Source organism: Colius striatus, chromosome 8 (assembly GCF_028858725.1).
Source record: "Colius striatus isolate bColStr4 chromosome 8, bColStr4.1.hap1, whole genome shotgun sequence".
Lineage (NCBI taxonomy): Eukaryota > Metazoa > Chordata > Aves > Coliiformes > Coliidae > Colius > Colius striatus.
The window spans coordinates 33472337-33491303 of NC_084766.1; the positions used below are offsets into that span (position 1 = coordinate 33472337).

At 44.2% G+C, this 18967-nt stretch overlaps 1 protein-coding gene across 1 annotated transcript; it reads left to right on the forward strand.

Annotated features, from left to right (window-relative positions):
* Positions 1 to 847: 847 nt before the first annotated feature.
* BAG3 (BAG cochaperone 3) lies at positions 848 to 18131 on the forward strand. Its single transcript, XM_062001240.1, has 4 exons — positions 848 to 1130; positions 12380 to 12736; positions 14770 to 15150; positions 16808 to 18131. Exons 1-4 carry the CDS (start codon positions 954 to 956, stop codon positions 17579 to 17581), a joined length of 1689 nt encoding a protein of 562 aa, XP_061857224.1. The 5' UTR covers positions 848 to 953; the 3' UTR covers positions 17582 to 18131.
* The last annotated feature ends 836 nt before the right edge of the window (positions 18132 to 18967 follow it).

Consider the following 18967-nt stretch of genomic DNA (forward strand, 5'->3'; position numbering starts at 1 on the left):
ACTGTCAGATGACTAGGAGTGGTACAACTGTGAAGCAGTTACCTCAAACTAAGTGCACTGAGTGCACGACATGTTGGTACAGCAACCATAGAGAAAGGGATGATTTTAAATCTCACAGACACATTATTTGCCTTCGGATGGATTTCTAAATGAAACTGAAAACCGAGATATGTATTTGCAAAGAGCTGAAAAAAATTGCACCAGCAGAATTTCCAGAATAATGCCTGCCTGCACCCTGATTTGGGAAGAAACATTGTTTTTTTTGTTAACTATATTATCAGCCACCGGGCACGGAGCTTTAGGGAGGAGCTCTGGGCTTTTGCTCCCCCGTACGGAGCAGTAGGAAGGAGCTGACAGGTGATCGTGCCCTGCCAAAGGCAGGCTGAGTGCGTCGGGGGGCTGTGGACTCTCCAAGAACATGACTTGCCCAACACGCAGGCTACGAGGCACTAGACTGAGCTGCAACAGGGACCGGCCGGACCAGTGAAGCAGCTCCGTGTAGTACACGTACACTCGTACGCGCGTTCCCGGCATCTGCCCCGCTGAGCGGCCCTGCAGAGCCGGCGCGCTGCCCAGAGCCGGGGCCGCCCGTCCTGCTCCGTGTCTGGGGCTGCGCCGCGGGGCTGAGTCCGGGCTGCAGCTCCCAGAGCGTCACGACCCATCCCCGGGGCAGACGCGCCCGGTCACCATAGGGTCGGCTGCGCCGCGCTGGAGACAACCAGAAGTTTCCAGCCGTCCAGCTCTGCCACCTCCCTCCTCCTCCTGCCCCCGCCCCTCGTCCCTCCTCCGCCACCGCCCCCCCGCACCCCGCGCCGCCGTTTCCAGACACTTCCAGCCCCGCGCCTCCGCCCCCCCCGCCCCGCGGCGAATAAAGCCGCCGGTCCGGCGCCCCCGCCCGGCATTGGGCACCGGCAGTGGGGACACGGCACGGTCCGGTCCCGGCACGGCACGCCATGAGCGCCGCCGCGCACTCCCCGCCGCCGCCGCCGCAGATGGAGAGCAGCGCCGAACCGCTGCCCCCCGGCTGGGAGATCAAGATCGACCCGCAGACGGGATGGCCCTTCTTCGTGGACCACAACAGCCGCACCACCACCTGGAGCGACCCGCGCCTGCGGGCGGCGACGGCGCAGGTACGGCGGGCGGCCCCCACGCGCGTCCGTGTCCCCGCGCGGCGCGGCGGGACGCGGGGCGGCCCCGGGGGCGGGAGGCCGGGCGCAGCCCCTGGCGCATGGCGATGCAGTGAGGGCAGGAGCTGCCTTTTGTGTCTGACGCACTGCAGTCCCTTTTTTGTGCATTAAATCATTTGATACCTCGGCCTTGTAATGTTTATTTAAAGTTGGTTAAGTCCCCCCCGGCCTGCCAGCGAGGACGCGAACCTTGATTTATTTCTCAGCTGTGAACAACCCGAACAATGAATGCTCCTAAAAAAAAACCCAGCCGGGACTTTGACTTGTCAAGTTTTGTTTTCCTCTTTTTTTTTCCTTTTATTTCCCCCCACCTTTTTTCTTTTCTTCTTTTTCCCTTCTGGTCACAGACTCTCTCAGTAGCTCTCTGGTTTTGTTCTTAAGCATGCTCAGAGAAAAGCCGTGTCTTAGTCCAAATATGTCCATGGAAGGAGAGGGAGGCACAGAGGGGAGAGCAGTTTTGATTTTGTCAGGGCCCTCAGGAATGGCTCTTTCGGGTCAAATTCTCTCGGTTTTGAGGAACACAGTTCTGTGACCCGCGCGGATATTTTAGCAGCGTGATATCTGTAGGCGGAAAGTACTGGAAACTTGACCCGAAGTTGCCCGATGGAAAAACGATTCCCTCGGGTTTTCGTGGCGCTTCTCTACGAGCAGCGCGGCTTTACCCCAGGCTCGCTTGCCCGTCCGCGGCTCGACGGAGCGGGTTAGGCTGGGGTCCCCGCTGGGCCCGGCGGGGAGCCGGGTGCCGGGAGAAGCGAGCGCGGCCGACCCGGCTCGGTGCGGCGCCGTGCGCTGGCCGGGAGCCCGGGGCTCGCTGCCGCCGGGGAGGGGAGGGGCCGGGCCGGGGCAGCCGGCGGCGGCTGCCTGGTGCGGGCAGTGCCCGCCGCTCCGCGCCGGGAGAGCCGGCGGCTGGAGGGAAAGGGCTGCCGGGTGCCGCGCCGGGCAGGAGCCGCGAGTGCGCTCAGCTGTCTGCTGAAAGGACAGGCAAATAGAGCAGTTGGGAGAAATCTGCTGTCTTCCAAACGTATCGGCAGCGTACCTGGTGCAACTTTTGCTCCTCATAAAACACGAGGATCGAAGCACTGAGTAAGTGCTATTGTTTTAAGAGCTTAACGTTTCTTAAAATAGTAATTGTCCCGTCGATGAGTGCAGACTGTGACTGAGAGCTGGGCGTGAGAGCAGCCTGCTGGTGAAAAGAAATGAAAAGGATACACTTTTCTGTCACAAATTAACCGCTTTTTCGACTTTTTAAGGACTTCTTGTTCTATTAGTGACATAATGCTAATAAAAGAGATCTTCGATTGGTAAGACGAATATTGAAACTGGCAGAGGAAAAAGTGCTTTAACTCCTTCTTGGCAGCATTGTCTTTCTGCTCTAACGAGGCACCTGTTAACACTGCTGTTATGGCAATAAAAATAATAGTATGATTTTCTTAACCATAAAACATACTTGAGAAAGAAAAAAGTGCACTGCATAGTCAAAGGCTTTTGTTATAGAAATACCACTTGAAACTAACCCACTTAACAGAAAAGTCACATTTAAGCTCCTTTGGATAACTATGGAAGAAAAGATTGAAGTGACTGATGGTTTAGTACTCTGCTTCAGTGGGTGCCTGAAACAAAACCAGTTTTCACCCCTATCTGGTGTGAAATCTGTGGTAATGGAAAGTGAGTGCCTCATCTTCTGCCAGTTTGCAAGGGTTAGTGGAGATAGAAAAGCTGTACGTCGTTTTGAATGGCTTTTGTGGGATGCCCTTTTTTCCAAAAAGGAAAATCTGTTGCTGCTCACTATAAGCAGGAATGTGTGTGTGCATTGGGACCACTCACTGAGAGAGGCAGAAGGGCTTCCAGAAATGAAGATGGAATATTGTTTGTTCTGGGGAGTTCTTGTCTAACATTGTCCAAAGGAAAAACCCTACAGTTAGTGACAGAAGTTGCATCTGATGTCATGCAGGTACTTTATAGCGAGAATCTCAGAATCAAGCACAAGGAAAGTATTTCTCCTCTTAAATGTATGTCTTTTTAGCTAGATGATGCCAAAGAAGGCAGATTACCCACTGACAGTGAATTTCAAACCCAGTAATGATTTTTAAAGGTGTTAGACTTTTTTTTTATTTACCTAAACAGGCATGAAGGACAAAGTTACAGATGTAGGCAGAAAGAGAGTAGATAGGAACTGCTTTATGACTTCTCAGGCTAGCTCAAATATGAACTTGGGGTTTTAGAAGTGATCTGAGAATTGCAAAAGCTGACTGCATGTGTCAAATCCAAGGACGATTATACAAAGATCAAGCTTGTACTGACTTCATTGCTGCTTTGTTTTCTGTCCAGTCAGCCAGTGAAAACTAGCAGTTTTTTCATCACCTTTATGATGATCTTTAATTAACCTTGCACACTATCAATATTCTCTCTCTGAATATTTGTTCCCTTTCTGAAGAGACCTGGGCAACATAATGAGGTGTTGCAGTATAAGTGGATGATGAACAGAGCACAGGTCTAAACCTGACAGAGCTTTTCTAGCTAAGTAATATAGCTGAGACAGTATTAATAATGAAGTCCTTTTTCCTAAGTGGTTGATCTTGGTCTAGGCTTGGCATCGCTGTGACTGTGCTGCCAGCAGTTACTGTACCACATACATCATCAGGTAAAATGAGCAATTGTAACCCATGGTGCAGCCATTTTAAATTAATGGATACAGAGCTTGATTTTGCATTTAACTGTGGATTTTAGGTGCATTCATCAATTCAGATGGTGCTCTTGTTATTTTCTCAGTCAGTCTGGCCTTTTTTTATCCACCTGGAGGATGGGTGTCCTTCCTCTGATGTTTTGCTTTGTTATTTGTATGAAATTGTTGCAGCACACAGCTGGACTAGGGAGACCTTCCTGAGAAAACAGAATATCCCTTACTGAAGTATTGACTTTGCAAATGACTGAAATAAATAAAACCTCTTGGCAGACTAATTATTTTCTTCCAAGTGTCTCAGTCATCAGTTCTTCAAAGTATAAGGTACAATCAATACTTTGAAGCACGTATATGCATACTTCTACTAGAAAAGCGTTTCCAGTCAGTGTCACTCTTCTTCTTTCTTTTCTTTGGTAGAAGTATGGATCTCATATGCTTACCAATTGTTGGTGTTTTCCATGTTAACTTATGCCATCACAGCTCAGCCTAGTTTCTGCAAGATTGTCTTAATAATGTTAAATTATTTACTTGGTATTCCCCAATGTATTGATAAAAGTAGATTAAGTTTTAAGAAGAAAACAGAAACAAAGCTTGTATAAGTGTTTATTGATGCCCCTTCCATATGTTGTTTCCACGTGCATCAAACCCATGGGAAATGCTGCAACTAAAAATAGACCAAAGGAATTGACTGTGCTGAGCTTCACTGTACTAATGTTACAGTGATCAATAGCTCACTAATACCTTAGGTTTGAGATAAAAGCTATACCAGCCACAAAGTCTGTGAGCAGTCATTAAAGTGGTATAATTATTGATTGCAGCCAGTGACTGTCCAAGTCTAAACAAAGGAAGAAGCAGCCATTCTTACCCTCTTCCTGATGACTTCGTTGGTATTTGAGCAACTACGTACACCTAAGTTTCCATCCTCTCCCTTCCTGACCGTCGCATCTCTTTTCTGCTTTCCCAAATAAGTCTTAAGACACTTGATTCCCATCTATTTAGCAGTGAAATTATTTATGAGCAGTGACTTCTCACGTTCAAGTTGACTGAAAAATTCTTGCTAGATGAAATCAGAAATTGCATTGGAAGTTCAATATTGCCTCTCTGCATCTTTTGCAGTGATTCTCATCAGTAGAGGAGAAAGTAAGACTAGGTAGCAATTAGGCCTCTATTTTTTGCGTTACTTATGCTGATGTTCATTCTGTCAGTTTGGTAAATCAGTTCCTGGATTAAAAAAAGTACTGTAAATAAAAGGCATAACATACAGGAAAGAGTGGTAAAGTCCTCAGTAAGGGATTTCTGGAGAGTTCTGCACTGGCTTTGTCCAGATTCCCTGAAACTCCTCAATGTAGTTACTTAAAGTCTCCCTTCATGGAACATGGTAAGCAAGGAGTTAATTTATTGAGATAGCAGTTAATCTGAAAACAGGGGATGGATGGAATTGGAAATAAGAGAAAGGAAGATGAGGAAATGACACTAGAAATAATGTGTCGGTGTCTGGGCAATGATGCAAGAGGGAAGGGCAAAGGAGGGCTTGCATTGGTTCTGTGTAACTCCAGCACAGTGCACTTCTTACGTAGAGGAGAAAGGAAGAATACTTGTGCCAGGTGGCATCATTCTTACCTAAGAATGATATTTTTAACACTTGTATATACAGGCAGGACTTTTCCATAGCCACATGGCAAAAATAGAATTGTTCCCACTTGAACCATGATAAGGCAGGTAACAATCCAACCCACTTTGGGGTATGTGGACAGTATTACTGTTTAGGTAAGCTCTGTCTCCAGCTTGCTCTGTGGCAGCTATGCCCTCTCTTCATGCCAAATTAAATATAAATACAAAATAGAAGAAATGACTTGTTTACACAAATAACATTTATTATAGACCAGAAAGTGTTGTGTCTTCAAATGTGTTGCAGAAGCTCTTGGTTGATTCTTTTTTTTTCCTTCTTGGTTTTACAAACAAGGAAATGAGACGTGGGGTGGTGAGGCGATGTCTGACATCACCCAGTAGGTCAGGTAGCACGAAAGCACATTTTATGGCTGATGGCAAGGCATTAGAACTGATAAACAGGGTGCAGCATCGCAAGTGGTTTTATAGTGTTGGGACACTGCTGTTTAAGGAAGTGAAGTCAGAAAACTGTTGTGTGGAAAATTAAAATGTAGACCCCTGACTACAACCTGTGGCATTCACAGCCAGCTCTTGGATTATTAACCTACTCACTTGCTTTTATCATGGAGCACTGTTTTGCTGATTCTTGAGGCTTCTGTGTAACAAATTTCTGGCTCACAGCAAGAAAGCAACAGTTTTCTCACCTGCATATTAGGTAAGCAGGCAGTGAACAGAAATAACTGAATAAAGTGTGTCATTCTCATCACACTTGACAAGGATATTTCTGTTCACGCTTTAAAGGGCTTTTCTTTAACCCTATCCATTAAAGCTGACAGGATGGGTGGTGATCTGTCCTAAGAATGCTCTGCTCTTTGTAGCAGCCATTGCTCCTTTCTGTGAATATGTTCAGTTTGGCCCATCGGATGCTTTCTGCGGGTGGGCTGGCTTTCACTGGTGGGCATAAAGGGCAAGTGTCATCACGTCTGCGCCAAGGCATTTTAGCCCAAGAAAGAATCATCTTAGTGATTACAAAAGAACAGTTTTAGTTCCTGAAACAAGATTAGTCTGTAAGATGGCCAGTGTGTTTGCTCCAGTAACACACTCTGTTCTGGAAAGCTTAGGATGAGATTTCTCCTTCAATTTTAAATAGTGTTTGTTTATTTTTAATGGCATCATTGGACTCCATCAGTTAGAGCATATGTTAATGTAATACTTGTGTAATGCAACATGATAATTACAAGAGAGAACAAAAGGCCTATTTGCCTACACATATATATGTTGGGAAATAAAACTCAGCATTCAACAGGTAAAACATCAAAAGCAGCTTGGCATATAAAAGGGTGACATGATGCCAGCGACATGAAGTTCGACTGAGACAGCTCATGCAGCTGAGCTTATTCATGGTTTCCTTCAGTCATGAACTAATGATATCTTGTCCAAGTGCCTGTGTGCTCAGTGTGTATATTTAAGCACAAATTGTGAGTAAAAGAATTAGAATGTGAAAATCTCCAGTGGCTGTAGCACAGCAGCAGGAAGTCGGGGTCAATACTACAGCAAATCACTCTCCACCTTCCCACTTGTATAGTTTTGCAAAGTGTTAATGAAACATGCTTCATGTTAATATCCTTAAACACAAAGCACTCTTTAGAAACATTTTAGAAATACACTGAAATGCTGATTTCTACTGGTAGCAAAGCTAGTGTAGTAGTTTGATTTATCTAGGTAGTGCAGCAGGGAAGGGGAAAAAGCAAGCCTGGCTAAGAGTAAAGTACAGGTGAATGTGAAATCCAGCTCTAATGCTTAAGATTTTGCCTTTCCATGACATAAAATAAATAGTAACAGATAATAAATAGAATTGTTATGTCGTTCTTCAACTTGAATATTAGGCTTTATGGGTGATCATAAATTTATTATAAATAGATTTGCATTTATGTGCAAAAAAAACTTAGTTGTATTGCATTTACTCAGTTACATTATTCTGTTGTGAAAGAACAAAATCCTAATACTCCTTGTTCCTAAATACATGGGCTCTGGGCTTAAAATCATGGGAAATGTGCTCTCAAGCCTGATTTTGTAAAATACTGTCATTTTTCTCAGTCATTTTAGTTACCAGAACACTTGTATTTGCATGATACTGTTTAGAGCAACAGCTTAGAAGTTCAGAAGCGTACTGAAGTCAGTAGGCCACCTGTTTGCATACAGAAAGAGATTTAATCTCTTGGTAATGTTGATAAAATTTATGTTCCTTTGCTAGATAATATTTACAAAACAGGTACAACTTAAATATTTGCACTGCTACAGAGTTGCCACCTGTATGTATAAAACATGCTTTAGAGAACTGAATTTACTGTCCTACAAATAATATTAGTGCGGATCAAGAAAAATGTAAGACTGTGACGGCAGCAAAACTTGCTTTTTAACTGCTTTTTCTGTAGGCCACTTCAGTGCAAGAGGAATGAAAAATGTATTAAGCAAGCAGTCCCAAAAGGCAGAGTCCAAGTTTGATACAACTGCTGAAGTAACCTAGCGTGCATCCAGAAGATTTTGACAAATTTCATTCTGTTGCTACAGCCATCTGGACAGCTTCAGTGGTAATTTGCTAGCATCAGCAGTGACTGAATTTGCAGGTTTTTGTGTTTCAGTCTGAAATAATGCTTGAGCAGTCATTGGGGCACATGGAAGGTTATGCCATTACCCTCTCTGGACAGACAGTACAGCTGTACTGGGAGTTTTGTTGCAAGGTTGTGTTGTTCTCTTGCTGTTACTCTTTTCATTACAATGGAACGTGGTGTCAGAACTTGCTTAAAAATCTGAGCAAGTTTGAGGATTTTAGCGTCACTCCTGACCATGCCCTTCCCATGGGAAGCCAAGAGTAGGATGTGGGGCTATGAAGTGTTTTTTTCCAGTTGCACAACTCTTCCTGGCTGCACCTTTATTTATCATGGTGATGGCCTCACAACAGAAATGCATGTCCTGGTCCCAAGAGGCAGGAGTGCTGTCATTGCTGCCGAGCAGATCTCCCAGCATGGCACGGCACGGCTTGGCTCAGCTGGGCTGGGCTCTCTGCTTGCAGCTCTCTCAAAGCACAGGGATGCATTTGCTTTTTTTCTCTCCTTTGAGTGGCAATGATGTCTTCTTTACACTTGCTTGGCAGCTCCTGGAATGGTGGCTCGGGTCAGAGTTTCTGGTGGTGTTTCAGGCTACCTGAAGTGTAGGCCTGGACCGTTGGCAAAATTTCTGATCTGCTGGAGGGAGGAATTTGCATTTTTGTGCTCCTTCCTCTTTGGGGATGCTGTATCTTAAATGTGAAATAGATCAGAGCTGGGACTCCTGCAGTGCTGAATGTCAGTCCTGCTGCTTCTGGGGAAATTCATTGATACTCTGCTTGTAATTACTTGATTTTATTGTCAGAGAACTTCTTGTTTCCTTGGGTGAGGGCAGGAGATTTTTACTTCAGATTCTTTAATGCAGAAATTTGAGTTGGGTTCCTATGGGGTTTTTATACTTAAACTGGGAAAGATAGTGAACTAAGGCATGTAATTAATTTATTGATCGTATCTCTTCGTGCAGGTTTGTGTTAAATGTGAGTTCTGAATTTTTTCAGGTAACATGTTTGCTGATTCAACAAGCAAGAGCTGTATTTCATAGAACACAAGTAAAAACCAAAAGATGAACATTTTTAGTCTCCTGGCTGTCTGTCCTGTGAAATTTAGCAATGAAAGCATTCAGGGGGAATCCATTAACCTCTTCTCTGTAGTGTTAGGACATGAGTTTTTCAGAGCTCAATCCATTCCTCTCCTTTTGCTGTAGTGTCTCCAGGCACACCCGAGCTTCTCCTGAAGCTTTCAGAACCTGTTTGTCCACGTTGGAAATAACAGGCTCCTATGCACAAAACAGAACTACTTTGGCCAAGGCCTGACTCAAGGGGTAATTGGGATCCACATGCACTTACTGTTGTGTTGGATTCTCACTCAAACCACTTGCAGCTATCTACCTGAACCTGGAGGCTCTTTAGTCTTTGATCATGGTGCTGCACCATGTGCTGTTTCCAAAGTATGTGGATTGTGCATGTTCGTGGAGCATGAAATAGTTGGGAGAAAGGGAATGGGAAAGAAGGAATGTTGAGGATGTGATGATACAAACTGGCTAACATAAGCAAGTGTTCACAGAGTTAAATATTAATTTAGTGTTGCAGAGAACAATGCAAATCGCGAAGCACTCTTCCTAAATCTGATCTTTCTGCCTCAGAGCTACTGACTGTGGGGAGAAAAAAAGATGCTGCATTTGTTCCTTTACCAAGGGCTGCTCCAATATGACTGCACTGTTACGAGACACAGGCACACAAAAATTTTTCTGTGGTTAGCAGACTTGACTACAGGGGGAAAAAAGCTTGGAACAAAGGACCAACTTGAAAGACTAACTTTCCACATGAACAGCACAGGTTGTCTGAAGCTATAAGAATAAATGACAAATCATGAGAGTACAGTTTATGCTGTGGCTCTTAGAGGCCAGTGTTTCCATTAAAAAAAAAAAAGTATTAAAATTTGTCAGAAGTTTCACTTCAGACACAAACAGAATGGTCTGAAAAAGCAGTCCAACCTGACTTTTCTTTGGTTTTGGGTCACTTCTTTTGCATTTCTTACCAGGGCTTAAGTTGCAGAGGAAGAATTCTCAGACTGCTGAAACAGTTCAAAACAAGGGCGGCCTCAGGGTTCTGAAAGTGAAGACAAGGGAGGGGAAGCCCATGGTCAGACTCATAGGAGGGGGTTCATGGAGGACAAGGAGAGTGGGCCACTGTCCATTTTGAAGCCTTAGCAATGATTTATTGTAGGGGATTAATGCACAAGATTGAAGGCTTTATCCCCAAATAAGAAGTTCAAAACATTGCAAACCCCTGAAATGCCAAGAGAGGAGCTGGCAACTAACTCCTTAGGGCAGGTTTGTTGTGCACGCAAGTGGAGTGGAGCACCTGTGGCTGAGACTCATCTCATGTCCAGGCATTTGTAGGTGCTGCTGGCCCACCCAGTTCCTAAACCCTTCTCAGCACTGACCCTTCCTGTGGGGAGTCTGACCATGCTGGAAGTGAGTGAATCTCCTTTTTATAGCGGTGGGAGCCGTGCCTGTAGGAGGGGTGGCTGGCTGTGAACTCTCGGGTTACACCGCTCCCTTGTCAGGGAGACTGTGCCGAGCAGCTGGCGCACGCCGGGCGCAGAATGCATCGAGTCAGCGTGGAGCAGCAAGGTGCTTCTTCCGACTGTGGAATCATCAGTTTCCCTCCCTGCTCAGCAGCCTGCTCGGCTCCACTGGCCCAGCAGACATTTGGCTCTGACGTGGCCTCGCATTGTTGTTAGCTGAGCGCACCTCAAATTTATTTTCCGGCACACACAGTTTGCTGGCGCAACCACGCGGCCTCCAGCTCCCAGGAGAGACGGCTGCTGAGAGAGCTGGGCAGTCAGGGCTGTGCTGGTAAAAGGTGAACTGGCAAATACTGGCCCTGAAGCCCCTAGACAGCCTGTGTTCAGCAGAGGAATGCAATGTCCCAGTAGGGTGAAGTTAAAATGACTCATCTGTCGGCAGTAGATCCCGGTGCAGACCTTGGCATGAGATCATCCCTGTTCTGCGACTGGAAAAACCAACTTCAAATGACTTCTCTGTGCGAACTTTCTAGGCCTGGCTCTCTATGTCTCTTTCAGAATTTTTCCTTTGTTTGAGAAGGGTTTTTTGTAATGAGTAAAAGGAAATGCAGCATCAGGGTTCTGACTTTGAACTTGTTCCTTTCAGTACTTGTTACCTTTATTGCCTTTATTCTCAGCAGTTTCACTGCTTACAGGAATTCTCAGGAATTACTTTTTAAGGGGATACTGTCATACAGGGAGGACACTCAAAATCTGGTTCAAAAAATGTCAAGAAATTAAAAATCTGGCTGGTAAAATAGTTAATTCTTTATGAATTAGCATATTGATGTGTGCAGAAGCGACGTTAAATATTTTTGCAGCTTAAACACTTCTTTAAAAATAGGGTTTCCAACACTTGCACCATATGTCCCCTTATTAAATTCTCCTCTTACTGAATAATGACATTACCCTCTGAATGACAGAGGTGCTTGTTATATGATCTGACTTAGAGATACATCTGGAACTTGGCCCTCGCAGAGCCTCAAAATAGAATGACCGATGCAGGAAGAACTTACTAGAGGACTTGTGAGGGCTCTTAGGACAAACCACTTCCACCCTTGCCAGAGTTTTGACATTGTTCAGCGAGACAAAGCAGGGATTTATTTTATCATGGTTTTCAGCATTTTCTTCTTTGTTAAGCTATCCTGTCTTCCCTTCTCCTCTCCTTCAGTGTTTACTGAACTGGATTCTCCTGTAGCTGAAAAGGAATATATCCTTCAGTATGTGGCTTTAAAGAACTCTTTAGATAGCCAGTGGGAAGAACACCACCAGATACTGTGCTTCTAGTGGGATTAGGCTTCTGGAAAGTTTCTTGTCAGATGTTATCTGTAATGCTGGATTCTGAGAGGTGCTAAGGAAATGTCTCTGTTCCCATGGGCAGTTGTTCAGAGGAGCTCTTGCCTGAAGGGGGTGGGCTGTTGGCTAAATGAATACGTGCTAAGTAAGAAATTATATTGTAATTAGGCAAGTGCTTTAAGGGCTAAATTGATATTTATGACGAGATTTGTACACAAGAAGATTTCTTTAGCTTAGTCTTGTCTCTTGCATGCAGATCTGGAGTGTTAACACCTGCTGTTCGCTGCCCTGCATGGACCCAAGAGGGTCTATCTGAACTTTTCCTACACAGCTGATAACTGCTTTTAGGACAGATCTTTAGGGCAGTTTTTTTTCTCACACAGTGTATTGAGCTGAGCTACCAGCAAATGCTATGTGATGTTTTTAATTTCTAGGAAGGCCAGTCATCAGCAAACGGTCCATCCCGCGACAGTCCCAAGCAGCCACCAGCCAGAGAAGGAAACGTGGTCTACCCCAAGCTTCGCGCTGGCTACATCCCTATTCCTGTGATCCACGAGGGCCTGGATGGCCGGCAGCAGCACCCCTGCTTCTCGGCTGCACAGCCCGGAGTGCAGCGATACAAGACAGAGGCTGTGCCTCCCGCCATGCAGGCGCAGCCGCCCCTCAGGGGGGCCTATGCTGGCCCCGAGTCCCCTCCAAGGGGACCGACAGAGGCTTCTCAGACAGATAAACAATGTGGACAGACAACGGCAGCTGCAGCAGCCCAAGCGCCAGCCACACACGGACCCGAGGTAACTCCTCACTATTGCTGGGGTGGGTTTTGCATTGGTCTTTGCAGCATTTATGACTTGAATGTCACACGGGTAGTTTATCCTTCAGAAAGCCAAACTTGCCATAGGATTACATTTTCCCAATACTCGCAGAGCATAGAAATGCAAAAGTGTCCAGTCATGGCAGCATAAAGCATGGATCTAGGATTACCCACTTTCATTCTGGAGTGGTTCTGTATAAATGTGTATAAGTGGCTTCTGCAAAAAGCAGCGCCTGAGCCCTGTAGGTCCTGCAGAAGGGAAGGGGTTGGATTAGGGTTCATGCTGGTTCCTTCCCGAGCAGAAGATGCAGGCAAGTATTCTGCACCGTGAGTCAGAAACTGAAGTGAACAAACTGGGAGAGACAAAAATACAAGTGGCTGGGTAGCAAACAGCCCAGGCCACTTCAGAAGTTCTGCTGCTGTAATCTTTGCTTTCCAGTTTGATATTTCAGTTGTATGAAGTGTGTAGATTTACATATATACAGCTTCAAAAGTTAACTGTAGTTTTGTCCTTCAGTGGCATGTGAAAATATTTTCAAGTTACGATTTTCTTTAAGAAAGAGTCACCCTGCTTGCTTTGTGTTTCAGAGGGTAGGGTTTTGGTTTGCCTGTTCTCTCTAGAGAATCGGCAGAATTGGTGTTCTTGTAATTTATGGAAATACCAACTTCTTTTTTATTCAAAATAAGATGAGCAGGAAAATCAGCCTTCACCAAGCTGAAAATACATCATCAGGTCTGTAATTCAGCAGTGGCGGCTTTCTCTCTGAAACCTGTTTGGAGTCTGAACAATGTAATTAAAGTTCTGTTAGCAGGTTTCTCAGCTGATGTGACTAACAATACCGTGTCCATACAGCACCAGAACAAGAGGCTCAGCTTTTCCTTCTCCCAACACTCTACAGCTTAGTCTTAGGATGGTTTCAGGAACAGAGGTATAACTACTGAGGACCTCAGAACTTATTGTTTCAGACTTAGGCAGTGCAGTGTGAGTGTCAACTGACCAGAGCCTATGATTGTGCCTTCAGACACACATGTCAGCAAGACCACCAATAGTGGCAGTGATGGGTATTTAAGGTTGCTGTTTCATGATTCACCAGCACCATGTTCCCTGTTCCCTCTCCTGTCCTGCCTTGCCTGCCTTTCTCTTGCCTATGGCTGTGTTGTCTTTCTCTTTCCCCTGCCAGCTCCCATATGACCTGGCCTTTCACTGAGCCATGTAACAAACCCATCAGGAAATATTCTTTTTGCCTTTTAGTTAGTGAGTGAAACTGGTCAGAGAACAGCCCTGCAGCTGCTGGAGTTGGTGCAAAGGTGAGGTTATGGACTGGTGCATAGCAGGAGGTGGGAGAGAGCTGTGAGCAAACAGCCTTTCCCCAAACTGCAGCCCTACAACCTGGAACATGCCAGGAAGTGGATTGAGCCGCAAGCCCAGTGCTCACTTCTGCTAAAAGCAGTTCTAAGCTAGCACAGCTCTCGCTGCTGAGGCCAAGGGAGTAAGATGTTGGAAGAGCTTAGGGTGAGAAAGGGGGCATGAGCTGTATGTGCATTGCTGTAGTCTGCTACCAAATTAATTACAGGCTTTTAAAAAACCCATAAAATCTGTTAGTGCATCTGGGATCAGAAATCTAAATGTTATTCTTTCTCTGTTAGGGGTTTGTTTTTGTCTCCAGCATATCATTTGTTTGCTTAACTTGAGTTTACCTCAAATTTAACAGGTTTAGACAGGAGCAGCCATGCAAAAGTAGCAAACATTCTGACTGAGCATCCACTCCCAGCTTATTTGAGGGCTGGGAATGTTGTAGCTCAGGTTTCTACTTGTTATAATGATGCTCTCTCACAACTTCTGTGGTTTGTCTAGTGAGGCCCTTGGCTAAAAAAACAGGGAAGTGGATCCCTTGCATTCTGGAAACACAAGTTCAGTTTCTATGATCGCCTCCCTCTTTTCTCTCTGGAAATGAACAGTACCATGACCACAAAATGGTTAAAATGTAATAATGGATTTTGTTTTCATGGCAGCCTCAGTCTCCTGGAGCTTCCGACTCTCCAACAGTTTCCCCTCAGTCCTCTGGCAGACCCAACGCAGGAAGCCATCAGCTTCCTCGCGGTTATATTCCAATTCCTGTGATCCACGAAAACATGCCACGGCCACCAACGCAAGTCTACCACCAGGCACAGAAGACGCACTACCCTGCCCAGCAGAGTGAATACCAAGCCCACCAACCAGTGTTTCACAAAATTCAGCCAGATGAGAGGGAGCCCAAGACAACGCGAGCACAGTCTCCATTCAGAGTCTCTCAGAGAGGCACGTCAAGCCGTGAAAGTTCACCGGCCAGAGTCACCACCCAGATACAGCCCCCAGCTCCCATCAGAGTGCAGACAGTTGTAGACAGACCTCAGGTAGGTCGAATGGGGAAGGAATTACCTGCCAGGTATTGTGTTCAGTGTAGCTAAAGCTGAAAAATAAGCTTGTACTAAAAGGTACATGAAAGCACGTAAAGCAGCCTGCATTTCTGGGTTTTAAGCAGGCTGGGAGATACTGAGATAACCTTAGCAGCACGTTGCCTTTCCACCTATCAGCATTGTGGAATCTTTGGATCACTGAAATATGATTTAACACATGAGTTGATCTTCCTCTCATCAGAGTATAATTTAGTGTAATTACACTGAGGTCACTGGTGTTGCATTATGTTTGTGAGAAGAAAATCAGGTCTGTGGGATTCGTGACATCCCTGTAAACACACCTCATTGTGATGCCTCAGATCTATTAGGGGAGCATCAGATGCACAAAGTAATTTTAGTTATGAAGAAAGAGGATCAGCAAAATCTAGTCTCGGAATGTTTTTATTCTTCCTACAGCATGAAGCATGCTCTTGCTCATAGAAAATGTTGCTCATTGGACATTGTTTTTTACATTTAAAAATTCTTACTTAAGATTACAGTTAGAGACAACTGGGAATTTGCAACTTGAGAGTGTGTGGAATGGGATGTATATAAAAACAAGCTTTGATTTCCTCTCTGGAGAGATGGCACATCAAAAATGACAGAAGCAGAATTGGATTAATATTTTTGAAAACCCAGGTGCTAGGACAAATCAATGAAGACTTGAGATTTAATGGCATATTCTGGGTTACAATGCTAACTCATATTTACAGGTGAGGATTTGAGACCTCTAATCAAATTGTGTGTTTAATAGGTAAAGCAGTAACAGACTGTCAGTGCAGGCCATTTACTAAATATAAATGTAGGTATTTCACTTCAGCCATCTCAATTCATGAGAGATTCATCTACTGCCTTTCCAAAAATCACTGTGTGTGAGCCCAAAAAAAGTAAGGGGGTGGCAGAGGAAGGAAAATACAGTTCTCTCAATTACCAATTTTCTGTTAAGATTTCAAAACTAGTCTCAATTTCAAGAGATTTCTGATGTGATGACTGTTAGATCTGTAGTAATCCCAGGGATTGTTCTAATGGCTACAGTGTAATAAGATTGACATAGTAAGCTCTGCATATAAATACTCTAAAGATAAAATCAGTAAAAATAAACACTAGGAAAAAGGAACGTCCTAAAAACGGGAATGGGATGAGAATAGCCCAAAATGTGATTAAAACTCAACAAAGTAGTTAGCTTTTCAGGAAACTCCATCTCTTAGCTAGTGATGTGCTGAGGATGAAGTTTTGACTGTACTGCAGTCAGCTGCAACAAATATTCCTGACTTAAGTCACACAAGGGTTTTGCTTGAAGTTCCTTTCTTACAAAACTGTTCATAGGGCTGGTTTTAGTGAGCATTGGCAGGATTTGGGGAGTTGAAGCTTAATGTTTGAGAGTCTGTTGGTGCCTGTAATCTGCAGTAGCTTGGAAACAAGAACTGAACTCCTCAGCACAGTGCTTTTCTTATTTGTAAAACAGTAAAAGTCATCAGTGGACAGCAAAGATTAATCATCAGTCTTGTCTGAAAACTGAACTTCTAGAAGTAAATAACATTGGATGTTAGGTTACTTGTTCTTTAGAAGGTGCATTGTTCACTGTGTCTCAACATAAACTTGCCTTGCTCACTAGGTTTCTCAGCAACAAGTACCACCTCAGGAGCCACCAAGACCATCCCCACCACCTGAAATAAAATCTGAAAACAAGGCAGTCCCACCAGCTGAAACTGAGGTGCCATCAACATATATCCCAATTCAGGTCACCCACCAAGAACCAGAGCCAAAACTACCACCCCAGAAGCCCCCGGCAATGGCAGAGAAAGCTGATAAAAAGGTTCCCTGCTCAGCTAAGGTTGTGCCCCCACAGGAAAGGCCTCCTCCTGAAGAAGCAGCAACACCGAAGACAGTGGAAACAGGAGAACCTCAAAAGCATCCTGGTGTTTTGAAAGTGGAGGCAATTCTGGAGAAAGTACAAATGCTTGAGCAGGCAGTCGATACCTTTGAAGGCAAGAAAAGTGACAAAAAATACTTGATGATTGAAGAGTATTTGACCAAAGAGTTGCTAGCCCTAGACTCAGTGGACCCTGAGGGTCGTGCGGATGTGCGCCAGGCCAGGAGAGATGGTGTAAGGAAGGTCCAGAACATTTTGGAAAGACTTGAACAGAAAGCAGAAGATGTCCCAGAACCTGTTCAAGTTGATGGACTTCAACCAAATTTGCCAGAGCCTAAGCCACCACAGGAAATCATGGAGATTGAACCTGTGGTAGTCAAGAGCAAAGGAGATACCAGTAATAAAGATGCTAAAGAGGAAACCAAAATGGAAAGACATCAGCCTGAAACTAAGGAAGAAGTGTTTACCAATCTCGCCACCACGACAAACACACCTAATAACCCAACTGAACCCTAGCTGCCTGCTGAAATTAAAACCTCTCAGACTCGATAACTTAAAGTGTGTTTAAGTGAATTTTAAGTTGCATGCATTTCCAGAGCTCTTTTCAACTGGTTTTTAATCAACATAGCAGCTTGGGACACAGTAAACACTTTTTGGGGGAAGGAGGGAGTTAGGAAGAAAGTAATGCATTTATCCTTTATTCTTACACTATGTAAAAGACATGTTTCAAAAATAAACCCTGTACTTCAAGCATTTTCAGGTCAGCTGAGTGGAAAAAAAACCCCAACAAACCAACTACCTTCAGGGTTAATATTGATGCGTGTTGTTTAGGGTGTATTCTTTTGCAGGTGATTTTTGTGAAATCAGTGGCCTGCAATGTCAGAATACCAGTCCTTCTCTAAGTATAGCCACTCTTACCAGTAATGTTTTTATTTTTAATGTTCACGGTTGGGCACTTTAAGTAACGATGGATGGAAAGTGTGTAAGAAACTGTAGGGATATTTATATGTGTGCAGGACTTCGATGCTATATTTTAAGAGGGAAATAAAATAATACAGAAGCCTAATTTAGTCTTGTGATTTTATAAGCTGGAAATGTGAGGGTAGTAATTGGTTTCAAATACACTCTTCTAAACATAGAAGTTGCTTTTTAGTACACCATTGTAGTGGAAATCTGACAGCTGCTTTCTCATCAAAACCAAAACATGCCTTTCTCCATTCACTTGCTCCCTTTTTGTGTCGTTGCTGTATCACATGTGTGGCTTGAGGAAAAAAATTGTCAGAGTATTTCCTTCTTGTCGTGCTCTGGGAGTGATCATTTAACAGAAATGTTTATAACATTAAGAAATCCATATCTACCTCTGCAGTCTTACAGAAATGTACCTCACAGCATCTTAACTTGTTCTGCAGTCGTCAGTTTTCTATGAACAAGTACTTCAGAATTTCTAGACAAACACACTTCGTGTTCACTAGAGCCAATATGATTAAGAGGTTGGCGTTTTGAGAACAATTTAAGTAGCACTTTGTGGTTGTTCTAAGTGAATAGCAACTGACACCAAAGCAAGGGACGTAAAACATACTTCAGCTACATCCATGAAAAATGAAAGCAGCAGAGTCAGACCAGTGCAAGAATGAGTGTAAGTGGGAGAAAGGAGTTCTTCAGCTAACTGCAGAAGTTACCTTTGAATTCCCTTTGTAAAATGGACAAATCTTTCTTACCTGGTAAGCGTATGTTTACAGTATACAAGGAAAACTTCACATAGCTGCACAAGGCAATTGATTACTTCCTGAATTACACTCTGAGTCATGAGATTAGATTGGCAATTAGATAGGAATCCACGTGAAAGAACTGTCACTCTTTATTATAAAATAACAATATAGCAGGTAAATTGTAATGCAACAA